Source organism: Stenella coeruleoalba (assembly GCF_951394435.1).
Source record: "Stenella coeruleoalba genome assembly, chromosome: 17".
Taxonomy (NCBI): Eukaryota; Metazoa; Chordata; class Mammalia; order Artiodactyla; family Delphinidae; genus Stenella; species Stenella coeruleoalba.
In genome coordinates, this window is record NC_137163.1 from 50,119,168 (window position 1) to 50,136,931 (window position 17,764).

Consider the following 17,764-nt stretch of genomic DNA (forward strand, 5'->3'; position numbering starts at 1 on the left):
CACGGGCTCAGCCGCTCTGTGGCATGTGGGATCTTCCTGGACCGGGACATGTCCCCTGCATCGGCAGGCGGACTCTCAACCACTGCGCAACCAGGAAAGACCAGTACATGTGAATATTAACTGATATTCTTCGTGTTGCTTTTATAACATTTTATAAGAACTTTTTGTTTCCTTTAATTCTAGTCTTGGGACATCATTAACAGTACTATATACAGAAAAATCATTTGAAAGTTTGAGCATATGTGAAAGAAAATTAGATTTGTCATTAAACAAAACTCAATAAAATTTATCTGACACATTTAAATGTTATTCAAAATTGTAACTTTATTGCATTATATTAGCTCGTATATGGTAAACAACTAATAAATTATTGTAATAATAAGCTTTTTTCATAGTTAAGCTATGACCCAATTGAGAGGAAGCATCTAGAGAAGGAGCCAAGGAATCATTCTGAAGCTTGAGGCCCTTGGGGATCAGGTGAAGTGTTGAGGATAGGAAGAGTGGGCAGGAAGAAGGCAAGAGAAGGGCACTAGACCCTTGAGGAACTGGAGGCTTGATGAAAGAGTAGAAGTGGAAATAAGAGACTTAAGAAAATCTTACCCAAGATCATCTTCTATCCCCTTCTATCTTGCAGAACACAGCAGTGATCTAACTCTTGTGTGGAGCTGGGCAGCCCGGATGTGGTTTAGAGCCCAACGCTCCTTTGTATGGAGAGCCTGACTGAGCAAGTGAAAGGGAGTGAGAAAGTATGGGTCATGAAGTTTCAATGAAAAATTCAGTGACATAATTCTGGTTCATAATAAATGCTCAAGACATAGTATTTTATTCTTGTTCTTTTTTCACATGTCTACAAGACTCTTCTGGCTCTCCAGCAGGGACCACAGGTTTTACTGTTCACCAAGAAAGAGACCCTTTCTTCAATAAAGTGCAAAGAGAATAGAAATAAAGGTGCAACCAAGGTACAAGGTTTTACACATTTGAAAGAACATATGAGACAGGAAAATAGCTGATATTTTTATCTTTGGAAGTTTTTAGTCACAGACTTTCCCTCAGACTTAGAATTTTTGCCAAACCTTTCAGTTTATGTAGAGATAATTGGACTGGACAATATTTAATACAATTTTTTATCTCAGGATTATTGTACAAATACTCAGATGCTTCAGAGTAACTTCTTTTTCTACTCAGTTCTTTTCTTTTTTCAGCTTTTCTTTCCTGTTTCCTAATCCTAACCAAATGGTGAGGAATTAGAGTGCTAAAACGTCCCATATTACTTATCTGTTGCTGCATAAAAAATTCACCCCGCAACTTAAAACAACAAACATTTACTATCTCACACAGTTCTGAGGGTCAAGAATCCAGGAGCGCTTAGCTGGGTGGTTTTGACTCAAGGTACATCATGAATGTGCAGTGAAATTATTGGCTGGAGCTGCAATTATTTGAAAGGGCTGGAGAATCTACTTCTAAGCTCACTCATACAGCTGTTGGCAGGAGGCCTCAGTTTTCCACATGTGCCTCTCCCCTCTATATAGGGTTATTTTTACAACATGGGAGTTGGATTCTCCAGAGTGAGTAATGAGAGAGAGAGAGAAATAACCAACAAGGAAGTCATGATGTATATTATGACCTAACGTTGGAAATCAGGTACCTTCACTTCTGTAGTATTCTGCTCTAGCAAGCAGATACAATGAAATACCAGGAGGTGGGAATTATTTGAGCCACCTTGGAGGCTGATCCCATATATTTCTTTAACTTCTCAACTAGCAAAACCAATGTGTGGATAGTGTGAGAGGACAGAGGTTTAAGAGGCCTATCCTATTTAGGCCCATCCTATTTAGAAGGCACTGAGGTAACTACCACTAATCAAAGATTTTATGATGATTTCTGAATTTTATTTCTAGACATGGATTTAAGTATTTTAAATTTACGCATTTAAGTATTTGAAATTATGAATTTTCTCAAATTTGTTCTCAATCATTTAACCTACAAGTAAAAATTAAGAGTTTCTATGCATCAGAAGCTGTCAGGGCAATTATGATATGTGTTACGATCAAGTTATGTACAAAAAGCCAAGGATACACAGAGACAGAGGAACTAAATTTACCTGGGGAGTTGGAGAAGGATTCACAGAAGAGGTGTTTCTGAGTTTTGTTTTAAAAGGTTAATAAGATTTTGTAAGACTGACAAAGAGGTAAACAAGAAGATAAACATGAGAAAAACAAATGCAGAGTTTCAGCAAGTTTCAGAAGATAACATACAGAATGATATTATATTTTTAAAGCTATAATTTATTTAAACACACATATTTGATTAAATATAAGTAAGGAATTGAGAAATTCAAACTCAGGTTAGTGATTGCCTCTGGAGGGACTGGGACAGCCACAAGTAAGGGAGAAACCAGAGATAGATTCAATGGTGCTAGTGTTTGAATACGTTTATAGGATTATAGATGTCAGAATCATGTATGACAATTTTTACATATGAAATATTGTATAGTCATTTTTGATATTCAGTGTATTTTGTCAGCAGAGGGGACAGCATATGAAGATGCATGGAGGGGTGAACGAGCTTAGAATAAAATATAGAGACATAATTATGACAAGGAAATTATAAATAATGCATTATATTTCATAATATACAGTTCAGTATCCTGAAATTATATTGGAGTATACAAAGGAAAGAAGATTAGAGATTCAATTGAAAGCAACAAACTCAAAACTCAGAATCTTGCAAAAGAAGCAAGTACTATTTCTGTATTAAGAACCAGGAAGCTGATTTGTCCTTTATTGCCTGCATGATGATAAGATCAAGGCATATTACAATTGAGAATCTTGAATCATGTGAATTAATGATAAGTTACAGGAGCAGTTATTATTTTCACCATTAGGAAAGAGGGCTGGTGGATTTTAATTGTCTAAAACTCATCATGTGCCAACAACTTTTGTTCCGAGTGGCATTCAAATCACAGGGTGGTACTTCATTTAACAACTTACCCTTTTAAACTATTGTGAAGCTGCAAGTATGGTTTAATTATATTATTGCCAATCATCTGAAGAATGGTAATTACTTAGAGCTTTTGGCCAGTATTTCTGATTAAAAGTGCTATGGCAAACTCAGTAGGCCATAGGTTCATGTCCTGAGCCTATTAATTTTCTTCTAAAGCTTTACTTTATTCCTTAGATGAGGAATCACTCCACCCTTGGAAAAGATGCTTAGAAAAACTTGACTGATCTGAAGTGAACATGAAATGTAATGACTTTTGCTGTTATCATTTTGATTTATTTTTTATTTTTTTTCATTTCTCTTACTAGCCAAAAAAAAAAAAAAAGTGACTAAAGCACTATTTTCCTGTGAGAGATTTGAAATGCTTGTTAATTCAACAAGGTCCAAAATGTTGATGGATAATTAACGGTGATATTTATCTGACCAAGAGTGAGAGAATGAGTTCCTACAAGCTTATCTACAAACAAAGTTCAGGATACATTTTTCCTAGGGAAGGGGACGTGATACACAGGAGGAAATTATGAAGATTGGATTCTTTTCCTTTTGAAGAATAAAGACAAGGCATAATCCCTGTAAAGCCACATTGGGACTTTCTGACAAAGAAGTTGTATCTGTTTTGATAAAAGAAGGCCAGGAGAGTCTAGAGGTATTTTCCAAGCCAGCGCTATGGTCTTGCTGAGCTTAGCTGTCACCAGAGCTTCCTGGGAACCTTGAATGCCAACCCTTGAGTTTTCTGCTCTTGGTTCCACTGCCTTGTTTTTCGTTGGTCCTTTGGCTGCTTGATGGATCGTTGTTTTGTAATTAGGTCTGTTTTTTTGTTTTGTTTTGTTTTGTTTTTGCGGTACGCGGACCTCTCACTGTCGTGGCCTCTCCCGTTGCGGAGCACAGGCTCCGGACACGCAGGCTCAGCGGCTATGGCTCATGGGCCCAGCCGCTCCGCGGCATGTGGGATCTTCCCGGACCGGGGCACGAAACTGTGTCCCCTGCATCGACAGGCGGATTCTCAACCACCGCGCCACCAGGGAAGCCCTAGGTCGGTTTTTGATAAAAATAATTATTTCACTTTTAGCCCACTGATGGCATATTCCAGCCAAATTTTACATGTATTTTCTGGGTGTGAGTATGCCCAGAAGCTGAGCATATATGTGTCCTACCACTTTGCACCTTATTTGCAGTTGCAGTGTCCCATCTATATCAAATTTGTACCTTAACAAAGATGTCTCTGATATGAAATCACAGAGGTGCTCATTCCAGAGTTGGTGTTAGATGTCTGACATATAAAAATGCCTGTGACTCATCTTCTCCCTACCTTCCTCTCACCTGTGAGTATCCTATGAGAGACAACCTGAAGTCTTTTCCCTATTTTACGTACTCACAAACAGTCTCACAGTTCCTACATCTCTTATTAAATGACTCCCTCCTTCCTTCTGTTTTTTATCTCTGCCTGTGACTAGCACATGCTCACTAGATGATCCCTGATAGCATGTTTCATTGTTTGTTTTTTTTAACTCAAAGTGGCATCTTAAAAAAAATCCTGTTCTCCAGTATCTCTGAACTCCTGTGCCTTTTTATTCTCCACTGTCTGACGTTGTGAAATTCCACTCTCTGTCCTTACTTCCTCAAATCATTATAATTCCTCCTCTAAAAACAAACTTGTTCTGCATTTCCCAACAATGCAGAATGTGGAACTATCTTGCAGGCAGTAGAAAAATAACAAAAATTTAAGCAAAGACAGTTACCGGAAGTTGTCCTTTCTCCCACTATACATTTTTCCCTATATGCACCCTATAATTTCACTCCCTGTTTTGTCCTTAAGTCATGTTCTTTAATTCCTTTAAATGCATTCTTAAGGTAATAATAATCTCTTATATTTGACATTTTGGGATCATGAGTTTTAATTTTAGGCTCTTTCTTCTCTTTGTATCTGTCACCACAGAAGAATAACAGCCCCAACTCATTGATGCTCATGTGGTTCGACTAAATTTTTGGAATTTACAAATATACATGGAGGACTGGCTCTTTTCCTCAGGAGCTGAGTTATGATGATCCAGGAGTGGACAACATGTAGAGGCCATTAGCAGGGGTTTGACTGAACAAAGTCAGACAAAGTATCTCTGAGAGTTTGCGCTAAATAGATTTACTGTGCACGTTTACTACTAGTGGAAGAGATTTTTTTTTATTTTCAGTGAGAAACAGACCCTCTAAGATAAATACGTTTTGTTCAGATTATGTATGAATTGATTAGAATTTGTATTTACAGAGCTAAGACTAGATTCCTAGTTTTCATGACTGCTAGCCTATGACTTTTATTTTACATTATTATAGGCTACTAAGAAAGAGAAGCCTTAGTCTAGGAGTTATAATAACCTAAGTTCTTGTCACAGCTCTGTAAATACAAAGATTTGCTATTCTTGACAAGATTTGTCCCTTCTATGCCATAATTTACTCATCTGTGTAAAAGTAGGTATTGTAACTACCCTATATTTTTTGCTGAATTCTTAGAATTATGTTCACTATGAAGGTTACATAAGTGAGATATAGTATATTACATGCTTTCTAATTGGAAGAATATTTCAACAGCAGTAGTAGCAATTTCTGATGCTAATGTTCTTTCTTCAACTTTTATTCTTTATTCTTCTCTTTCAGTTTCTAAATTTCTGTGACTTCACTATCATCACCTCCCCACCACCAACCCCCCTTTTTAAAATCACATATTGGATTTTGCCCATAGATAATCCAATGATAAAATCACACTGATAGTTGAAATAAAAAGTTCCCCTTATTTTTCTTGGGTAAAATTTTGATAACACCAATTGTCCTTGTCAATTCTATACTTGGATATTAGTTATAATAGTATCTTTTCTTCTCATTTGCACAGGAAATGACTTATTTCTTGTAGCGGTTCATGAACTGGGACATGCTCTGGGACTGGAGCATTCCAATGACCCTACTGCCATCATGGCTCCATTTTACCAGTACATGGAAACTGACAACTTCAAACTACCTAATGATGATTTGCAGGGCATCCAGAAAATATATGGTAGGTTACCACTGATTCTATTTGGTTAATCCTATAGTGAAGTGCAGAATTTCTGCTCTGTTTTCTTTGTTGAGATAGATGCTCTAAGTATATTAGAGAGATAAATACTGAAAAAAAAAATCTGGTCTATTGACAAAAGTCTTCTATCAATCAAGTTTGGTTGGCAACAATCCCAGATATCTTATTATGCAGATAATGGGAAAATCTAGGCACTGATAAACTTTTCTTACTGAGTTTAATTGAAACCTGAAATTATAATAAAGGTCAGTTAAGATTTAGTATTTAAAATTCTGGTAAAAATGTAATAAATGAATATAACCAATAAAAACAATGAGTCATAGAAGGCTTTCATATAAGATACTGAGACTTTGGTAGAAGCTGACAGATTGATTCTCAGTTTATGATATTTGATGGTTGATAGATGCTAGACAAATCACTTTGGAAAATGCTGAAAATACTCTTGTGTGATGGATGTAACAAAATGAACTCAAAAACATGTAATTATTGACTAAGAGGTAAAAGGTAACAAATGGCTACGTTTACTAACACATAATTCACAATAAATTTCTAGTAGAGTAAAATAATTTTAATTTATGGGGTTCAGTCAATGAATGCAAGGTAAGACAAAAGGAAGAAACACTATTACACATATTTACTATAATCCTAACTCCCTCAATAGGACAATTGACCTTTATAAAGACATTTATTCCACACAAAATTGTTAAGAACTTGACATTTATTATTAACATATAGAGAATATGCTTTACTAAATTAATGAAGTGAAGCTTTCATTTTACAATACAAAAACAAATGTGTGCTGTCTGTAATATTCAGTACTCAGAAGATGTCATTTGCATTTTTAAATATCACAGTTTAAGTTCACTAATCTGTTTTGCATTCATGAATTTTTCAAGTTCAATGTCTCAGTGGTGACCATTCTCTCAAGGTTAACATTAGTTTTGGAAAAAAAGGTCAACTTTTGTGCTGCTCTTTATTTGGGGGATACTGAGAAAAGAGAAATGTCCGGGACTCAAAACTAAATAGCTCATATGTTGAATGAGCTAGCCAATGCCTATGTGTGTGTCATCAGAAATTCTGCCAAAGTAGTTAACTGAAAGGAGGCTCTTTCTCATGACCTCATGAATTAGTAGTCTAGACTGAAGGTCTGCAAAAGAGTATTCTTTCCATATCTAAATAATAAGTGTGAACAGCTCTGTATTTCTTTTTAAAAACATAAATCCCTTGAGAAATGATGCTTTACATCTGTACCAAATTACATCTATAAACTTTGGCTTGATTTAGAAACCTCTTTTTAGAAATACTTCTTTACATTAATATTTTATTAGTGGTGTTTTAATCAATAGGTGTTTTAGATTCAGTATTCAAATGAAGCACTCTTCTAGCAATCTGTGAAAACATTTCATTAGAAGAAAATAATGAAAGTCAGGAAAAGTTGATAAAATACAGTTAGATACATAGGGATAGAATAAACTTTGATTTGTTAATGAGCTATTAACAATATTAGAAATATTTGCGTAGAATCGTCTATCAAAATCTAGGATTAACTTTGGTGGAGCTTACATGCATGGTTCCAGTATTCATTTTAATTTATTTATAATTAATACACTACCTACTTCCAAAAAATTATTTGAAAGCAGACTTTCCAATAAGGGCTGTGGTGAAGCTATTTTAAAAATCATTAAAAATTAACAAAGAAGGCCTAGTTACTTGGATCCAGAATTCAGCACAATAAAGACAGTTTCCGATAGACTTAGCAATGGTTTGTTGGGTAAGATGGTTTGTTTTTTCAGGAAGTATACAATCTTAAAGACCTCTTAACTTGCTTAGTCTGAACCCTCCACTGATAAGTGATTGTCCTATGTAGCATATTTTCCAGCACTATTCCAGTTTTAAGTGAGCCAAGTGCTGTCCTCATATTTTCAAAAGGTCCACCTGACAAGATTCCTCCACCAACAAGACCTCTACCGACAGTGCCCCCACACCGCTCTAATCCTCCAGCTGACCCAAGGAAGAATGACCGGCCCAAACCTCCCCGGCCTCCCACTGGCAGACCTTCCTATCCTGGAGCCAAACCCAACATCTGTGATGGGAACTTTAACACTCTAGCTATTCTTCGCCGTGAGATGTTTGTTTTCAAGGTAGGAAGCTGTGATTTTTTTTTTTTAACGGTAGATCAAGTGTCTACAGTGTCGCTTTAGAAAACAAGTTCTCATTCATTCTAACACCACCTTCCCAGACCTCTCACAGTTAGAAGTTTCAAAAAAAGTATCTTAAAATAAAATGCACAAATGGGCTTAAATGTCTAGCAGAAAATTGTTGTAACATTCTATTTTGGGAATGCATTTATGTCAGCAAAAGCTAAAATGCCTAGAAATGTGAGGCTAAAAAGTGCTGCATGTTATGAACAGATAAAAAAGCATAATTTAAATCATGAATAGGAACTAATAGAGATGATTTGCTTGGGAGCTTAGCCACTTCCAGGCGTACTGCAGCTACTCTATCTTTGGTTTGCACATCTTTATGAGATCCTTATAATTTCACTAGACAGTTAAAGCATTTTTTTTAAGAGGAGTATTGATCATTTTGTTCAGGGTCTACTGGTAGCCATTTGCGTTAAATCTCCTCTATGAGACCATCACTTTGATTTTACATATACATTTTGTTGTTTTCTTTAGGCACGCATTTATAGCTATCTAATTTACATTGTTTTTTAAAAGGTTACAAGCTAAAACTAATTTTACATTTTGCTAAATGTGCTTTTCAGTGACGTTGAATTCTCCAACAATAACACTAAAAAACAGTGTATCAAAATAAATTATATATACTAAAAAGTGAATGTAATGTAATACTGAAAAATATTTTCCCCTCAATGTTTATAAACCAATCTTAAAGATTAATGAAAACTGTAAGATTTATGTTGGTATTAGGGCACTAAAATAGCTACATTTTACCAATATCATCCATTTAAAAATAAAATAATGTGCTCTCTTTTTCATTAGACATGTATCAATAAATATTGAAATATTGCCCTACTTATCCTATCTACCAGAGGCCATACTTTGAAAATATAGATATTACATAATTTTTAATAGGCAAAGTACTTTATTTCCTATATTGGAAATTAAGATTTGGATTTAATATAATATGCACAAGAGCATCATAATTTCCTGGAAAAAAATCAATGCTTTTCTTCAAACACATGAATAGATTTTTGAATTTTATAAATGCCCTGCAGTGCTTAGTTAGATATCTCCCCTTTAATTTAAGTAGATTAATAAGTTTAAATTCAAGGAGTAAAGAAAAAAGGCTTACTATATATATATGTGTATATCTATATATATACATATATATAGATATACACATATACTCATACTCATTGTGGCTAAGCCCACAGCAACTAGTTGAAATGAACACAAAATGCTTTAATTTGTTTATTCTACAAGACACCAAATGACAACTGAAAGATTTTTTTTCACTGTTTTGGCAGAATTTCCACATCCAAGCTTTGTACCTTGATATGCTGATATCACCAAAGTGGTGTCAACTTTATCTGAGAATAAGATATGAAATTGACTCTGGGTACATTCATTTCATTCTTCTTGTCTGTCTAATTAGATTGCCAATCTCAGAAGAGACCAGTATCTTCATGTCTAATGATCATTTTTACCAACTTTTTGCTCTGCACATTGTGGGAGATTAGTGAGTGCTCTGATTGACAAAAAAAGATCCTGTGATGGCTGGTTCTTGGAATCAGGAATGAGTAACAAGCACACAGACCAATTCTCAAATAAAATACAGTGGCCACTATTTTCAATGTCAAAGCAAATGTATAAAGAAACATGAGTAAGGCCTGCTTCTCTAAACTCTCATGGCACCTTGGATTCCTTAATCAAAACTCTCTGCAGGACAGAGTTCCTAAACTCTGTCTGCATTTAATTTCTTTGTTTCACTAGCCCCTCCTCTCTTTCTGAGAATAGGTTCTGTAGAAGATATCTTCTGTATAATTTTTGTACTCATCTCCTCTTTCATATAATGAGTATGTATGCCCAGGGTAGTTTACCAGGTCCCCAGGATGTACGAATAGAAAGTAACACCCCAGTCTTTATGGAGCTCATACTCCAGGAGTGAAGACAAACATAAACCTAAGTACTTTTAAGATACAGGAGGAAACGACATGAAGAGAAAGAACTGAAGTCCAGTTGAGTAGGTCAAAACAACTTGACTGAGAAAAGGCTTATGCTGAATTTTGAGAGACACTTCTTAGGCACATTAAAAAGGTTGGTATTTGACGTACTAAAATGTTGATGTACTGCGGGAGAGAGGATAGACATATTAACTCTAGTGCAAAGTGATAAATGTTATAAATCAGAAATATACAAGATTTGATCAAAGGGAAAAGAGGATGATTGAGTGACACCTGCTCCTGGTTAATAGCTACGTGGATTGGGTAACTAATATGTACCTGAATGTAAGCTAGGCACTTTACATTGATAATCTCTAAGCCTTATAATAACACTGCAAGATGAATAGTATTCTCTGTTTTACAAATGTGAAAACTGAAAATCAGGGCTTCCCTGGTGGCGCAGTGGTTGAGAGTCCGCCTGCCGATACAAGGGACGCGGGTTCGTGCCCCGGTCTGGGAAGATACCACATGCTGCGGAGCGGCTGGGCCCGTGGGCCATGGCCGCTGAGCCTGTGCGTCTGGAGCCTGTGCTTCGCAGCGGGAGAGGCCACAACAGTGAGAGGCCTGTGTACTGAAAAAAAACAAAACTGAAAATCAGAAAAGTTAAGTAGTCAGTAGTTGAATACAGGTCTACTTGATTCCAGAAACCTATGTCTTCCACCTTAAGTTTTACTAACTGAAAGAGGTAGGGAAAGCTTCAAAAGAAAGGTGGACTTTAAGATATATTTTAAAATAGTAAATATTCAAGAAATATTTATTAAACTCATGTTGTGAGGCTCTGTTTTAGGCACTGGCAGTGTAGCAGTTAAAACACACACACACACACACACACACACACACACACACACACAAACTACAGGCTAGATCTTAGTTTCTTGGTGCTTACATTCTAAGTTTTCAGAGTGGACATGTGGTTGAGAGTGCTTCACACAGAGGTTCTGCACCTGCCATGGAAGGCTGTGGGAGGGCATCCACATTGATTGAGCCCCCCAAATCTTGCTTTTCTCTGTTAATGACTGCTGGCCTTTAACTTCTCTCTCTATACCTACATGATCTAGACTACCTTCACTTCTAAATTAACGTCGTTTTCCCCATACCTGATCTTCCCGCCTGAAGTTACTCTCTGTCAGTCTGTCTTGTGCACACCTACTTTTTAAATGTTCCTTCAATATGATCACCATTAGTTTTTATAGTTTGTTCCTTTACGGCTATCCCTTCAAGTACATTTTAAGATCACCCACTCTTTGATCACACTTTTAATAATGTAACAATTTTCTACTTTTCTTCATTACTAATTCTTTATGCAAACTGGAAACCTCTTTATCTCCTCAACCCTTAACCACTACACTCATTTCACATTAGTTTTACTACCTCAGGCCTCTCTGCCAGTCTCTGCTTATCCATAACTTCCATTCTCAACATCTTCCACATGTCCCAACCTCTTTAACTATTCTTCAACCCCAAATCTCTTTCTAGTGATTTTTATATTTATTCTCTACATCCAATTAGCATGCTTTTTATTTCTATATTCTCTATTTCTCATTTTAATGTGCTTCTTCACTAGATTATAAACTTCAGAGTAGGGATTGGTTCGTATGGACTTTGTGGTGCCCGAGCAAATGAATAGGGATCTCAGTATAATATGCATTTAATGAAACTATAGCTATATCATGTTTATACAACAGTAATCAACAGATAGGACATTACTGAATGTATTTCATTCTGGTAGTTCATTATTCCTTGCCCAAGATCTCCATGAGTATTATTTACTTCAATTCTATATGTATGATTTTTAAGTAAAAAATAAGAAAATATAGATATAAATAAAAGGTAATATCATCAAGTAATTTTGTTTTCTAATTGGAAGGAGACTTTTTTTTAAATAGGAGTTTCAGCATAAATCTTTGGGTAGCAATCTTCTTCTTAGGGGATTTGATATACATTGAGCTTCCCAGGCACTCATTTATTTATAGTGACTTCACCTGGATATACTTTTTATATGGGAATATAAATAAATTATATATATATACAATATATTTTATATATTATATATAAATGTATATTTTTATATAATATATTATTATAAATACCATTTTCATATATTATTTATTTATGCATGGGAAAGTTAAGCTTTCCATGCAGCTTCATAATCTTTGGGGAAAGTAAAAACCTAAAGAGAGAAAATGAAAATCAAAAAAAAGTGCCAAGGAACAGAGAAACAAAATAGCAATAACAGAAGAAGCTCTGCCCTTACTTTATAGAAGGTGATTTTTAAGAGTGTTCCCTGAAGAGTGTAAGCTGCTGTTGTGACTGGGTTCACAACAATAACAAAATCTGATTGTTCAAATGAATACTCTCAAAGTTCCTTTGGACAAGATAAAAACATTGAATATTTAGTTATTGTGGTATGAAAGAGAATGGAAAGCAGAATTAGTCAACCTTGTAGAGGATATGTTTCAGTACACTGTATATTGTTACGTATGGAAGAATGCAGTGTTAAATATATATATTCTTCTTAAAGCTGAGGACAGTAAGAAAAACTATAAACAGCACCTAAAGTTCTTAGAGCTCAGAAAAAAAAAAAGGCAAAAGAAAAGAAAAAGGATGATTCCATTGGACTACTGACTAGTTCTTTACATCAAAGGGAACAAGCAAAAGTCAGTGCTTTAAACTGGAGCTAGAAAGGATAGTGTTAAGAGGCAAAGGTGAAAGCTGTATGGAAGAGCATTCAAGGAAATACAGTAAAGGGTCTTCACAATTAATATAGAAAACCAAGCTCACAGCCCTGAGTAAAGAAAGCATTTCATCATTTATTCAAAAAAAAGGAAAAGAAAAGGAAGGAAAAAAAACAGAAATCATTTGGTTCCTTTTACTTTGTCAAATGTTTGTCTGTTCATTTGTCACAAAATGATTTGTTCTTAAATATGACCAGCTTCATTTACAACCACCTACTGAAGAATCATAGTTATCATTATTTCCATAGAAACAGATTTATTAACACTAGTTAACTGAAAGTACATTTAACCAAGTCTAGTAAGTACAAAGTATGATCCAATTTCATGTGCAATATAGTTTTGTTTCATAAAAGAAAAGATGTTATATGAGAGAGTGAGAAGAAAGATACTTGTTCAAAGAGATAAATTATATTTCCATAATGTTGATTTGTGACTAAACTCCTTTCAATTGATCAGAATTGAACTTTGTGACTCTTCTATTCAGTAGTTTATAATCTCTTGGTATTTAATGTCAATTCGTTTCTTATTCTATGCTACACATCTCCCATGGAGCAATATTTGCTCCTTCCATTCATTTTTATTTTATTTTAAAATATTTCTTCCTTTGTTGAATATTCCTCTGTTTCAACTTTATTGTCCTTGAAATCTGGAACTGTGCCTTTCTCACATCACTTGTATAACTATATCACATTACTCACACAGGATATTTCTTCAATTTTTCAAGTGTATATTTTGCCTTTTCTGTATGTATGCCATTGAACTTTTGGAATTAAAAGTTGAAAATATGATTTTTCCTTTAAAATGCTTAAATTTTGTCAGGGAAAGAACAACGTGTAATTATCAATCAGAAATTGTTCCTTTAAATTGAAGCCCACAAAACAGAGAACAATAATGGCCCTTTATACTTAAGAGAATATTGGCTTAAGCCTGAGAATAATAAGATAATAGAAATACCTGTGGAGTCCAGGTGGTAACTTACCAATAAGCAGTGTGATCCAGAATAAGAAGAAAACCCAAATGTCAAAATCACTGAATATCTTTGGTCAGCTTTGAAATATCCAACATACAGACCTATAGGCTCAGAGAAGTGAGGAGAGGAAGCACTTGAGAGTTGCATACTAAGGTTCCTACTTGACCTCTCCACTCAGATGCCAAATTCAACATACTTAAACTTGAGCTACTGATCTTTCTTTATGAACCTACTCCCCTGCTTCTCTTTTTCCATTCAAAATAAGGGCAACTCCATCGTCCCATTTATTTAGTAAATAAAACCTAAGGATAAAGCCAAATCCTGTTGGCACCCACTTTTCTCCCCTTCCACTGCCACAGTCCTAGCCAAAGGTACCATCACATCTCACCTTCATATTGGAATATCCTCCATATTCGTTCCCTTGTTTCCTCCCTTGCCCCATCCTTCCAGCCTATTGTCAGTTCTGCATGCAGAATGATCCTGTAAAATCATGCATCAGATCATATAACCGCACTGTCTAAAACCCTTCAATGTCTGCCAAGGTTCCTATCAAACAATCCCACTTCTTGGTATGTATCCAAACGGGGTGGGGAACACTATCTCAAAGAGGTATCTGCACTCCCATGTTTGTTACAGCATTATTCACAGTAACCAAGGTATGGAAACAAGCTAAGGGTCAACAAGATGAGTAGATAAAGAAAGTGTGATGTATACATATACATATATATACAATGGTATATTATTCACCTTAAAAGAAGAAGGAAATCCTGCCATTTGTGAGGCTATGGATGAATTTAGAGAACATTATGCTTAGGGAAATAAGCCAGACACAAAAAGACAAATATTGCATTATCTCGCTTATATGTAGAATGTGAAAAAGTTAGACTCATAGTAACAGAGAGTAGAATGGTGGTTACCAGGGGCTGAGGGGTGGAGAAATGGGGGATGTTTGTCAAAAGGTAAAACTTTCATTTATAAGATGTATTTCAGTTATAAGATGGAGTAGCATGGTGACTATAAACAAATAATGCATCATTTACCTGAAATTAGCTAAGAGGGTAAATCTCAAGTGTTCTCACCACAAACACACACACACACACACACACACACACACACACACATACATACATACACAGATTGATAACTATGTGAGGTGATGGATATGCTTATTAGTTTGATTGTAGGTAATCATTTCACAATGTATACTTATATCAAATCATCAAGTTGTGCACTTTAAATATATACAATTTTTATTTGTCAATAGTACCACAATAAAGTTGGGGGAAAAAAAATTTATTTCAGGTGCCCACAAGGCTCCATGATCAGCCCTTTTCACTCTCCCCTCTGATATCACCTCCATTTTCTTACTCCAATCACTTTTACTCACTCAATTCCAGGCACACCTGTCTCCCCTCTGTTCCTTGAACTTGCCAGGCTTTCTTGTCTTTGCAGGTCTTTCCCTATCAAATACCAAATATTCACATTATCTTCTAGATTTTTGCTGCTATGTGTAAAAGTCAGAAGACTCTCTCCAACCTCTAGTACTGTCCAAACTGTCTGTTGTTACATAGGTCCACATGGGGCTAGATATATGAAAGGGAACAATATTTGTAGAAATTCAGAAACGTTTATTGTGAGTTATATAAATTTTGTGCCATTTTTGTGACCCCAAAGAATTGATTTGTCTTTTACAGTTGGATGAATTCTCTCCCAGCTCTCAACTTAATGATTCACTCATTCCCATTGCACAGTGGTATGTCATTGTTTACATCAGTATAGGATAATACTTAAAATCCTATCTCTAGACGTTAGAGATAAACTTGGAGTCAGATCCTTCTTGTCATAGGCTCCAAGCAAGGACTGTATCTACTCCTCTATTTACTGCTGAATTGCACAGTGCTCTGAACATAGTAGACAATAAATATTTGTTAAATAACTTACATTCCACAATGGCTAATAAATTCCACCATAGGTATGTAGTAAGTTCAGGAAATGGTAGCTATTATATAACAAGACAGACTTGGCATTTTGAATTACTCGTTATATTCATTAACTCAAATTCCCATGTTATTTGAAATTATCTTAAAAAGTAACTTTTAGCTGAATAAAGATCACAAAAAATGGCTCTAATTCTTAAGATATAAGGGAAAGGAATGGAAGACTTTTTTATTGTTGTTGTTTATATCATATGACTCCATAAAATGATTAAAAATATTTTGTTAGCAGAGTATTCAAAAAGTATTTTACAAACAAAGAAACAAAAATACTTAGAGAAATTGCACAGAATAATCTAAAATTACTCTGTGTCAGAGCTTAATTCTGTACTGCCAGGAAGTATTACCTGATAATATTAATAGTACTTTATAACTGGGGCTAGACTCACATTAGGACAAAGTGAGAAATTGCCAACACAGTTTAGGCAGAGAATTAAATAAAATTTCCTTGCACCACAAAATCATAGTATTTCAAATATTTTAGGTAAACATTTTAGGCAGCAACTGGAATTATGTGTAATACTGCATTTTAATGTCAATATTAATTTTTTCAAAATACTTGTATTTAATTATGATTTAAAATTTACTCCTTGAAACATTTAAATTTTTTTATTGATATTTCTGACTGCTTAAGCTGTTGTAGCACATATATAAGAATTCGGTAGAATGGATTCATAGTCACCTGAGTTTCCAATTTCTTCTCTAGGCACTTTATTTTGGGGTAACCATAAACATTTTAAGCACAAATTTGGATACTTGTTTTAGATTCAATAAAACCATTTTTATTAATAGTATAAAACAGAACATTTAAAATATATATATAGTGCATATTTTGGAGACTAAAATATGTTTTATCATGTACATTTTATTTTGTTATTAATTTATAGTATGATTAGGGTGATCCTATATAGTCATGAAAAAATGTTTTTTGAAAGTATATTGCGAACTAATTGAAAAATCATTTCACTCCATAGCAATATGACTCTTCCTATTCTACAATTATTGATCTAAATATTTTCAGTGTCAAAGATATATATTTTCTTGTTCCATGTTTGTCATAATCTATATCTTTATATTGAGAGTTTTACAAAGAAAGTTCTCATATTCACCATATATGGTTCAAATCACTTTAACCTTAACGTATGTTTAGTTCAAGATTTATACTGCACATGAAGGTCGGGTTTATTTTTAATTTTAGAAGTTATGAAAACAGCATTTCTCCCAATTTTTTCCTTCATATTTGGCATTTGTGACTATACAACTTTTGACCTCATATTTCTGTAAAGCAAAAATGAAACTTTATTCTTTCCATTCCCTTTTTAAACTTTCAGTTAGTAGTATTGTGATTATCAGTTTGCTTTGTGGGTTATGTGAAGTAATTTAAACATTGAGTCAGCACTTCAAAATTTCTTAAAACACCTGTTTATTTTATCTTTTGCAAGACAGTCTTAACATGTATAAATATCTAAGACAAAGTGGAGTGCAAAGTTCTCATTATTTGTAAATTATGTAACAATCTACTTGAAAACTTCCATGAAAATCAACAGGAAAAAATTACACTACTAACAATGTTAAGAAAGATATTCTGAACCATAGTAAAAAATTGAAATATAGTCTTTCTACTAACCACTTAGAATATAATTGAAAAATAATTTTCTTGACATAAAAAAGTAACTCATAGGATTAAAATTAATTAGCAGTATCTGGCCCATACATATTTATTAAATGATTAGTGTTTTTTACTTTTAACCCTGTCTTGTCTACATTTAACTTTTATAAGGGAGGTTCTTGACTGTTTTATTCATTCCTCTCTATGTGCTT

General features: G+C 34.5%; 1 protein-coding gene across 1 annotated transcript in view; it reads left to right on the plus strand.

Moving 5' to 3' along the window:
• The window catches only part of MMP16 (matrix metallopeptidase 16), a gene marked incomplete at its 3' end in the record, with an annotated part of 341,610 nt that overhangs the window by 225,019 nt on the left and 98,827 nt on the right, over positions 1-17,764 (plus strand). Inside the window, exons 5-6 of the mRNA XM_079902241.1 lie at positions 5,879-6,040; positions 7,988-8,199. Coding sequence (XP_079758367.1) covers positions 5,879-6,040; positions 7,988-8,199 — 374 coding nt within the window. The remainder of the gene's footprint in view (positions 1-5,878; positions 6,041-7,987; positions 8,200-17,764) is intronic.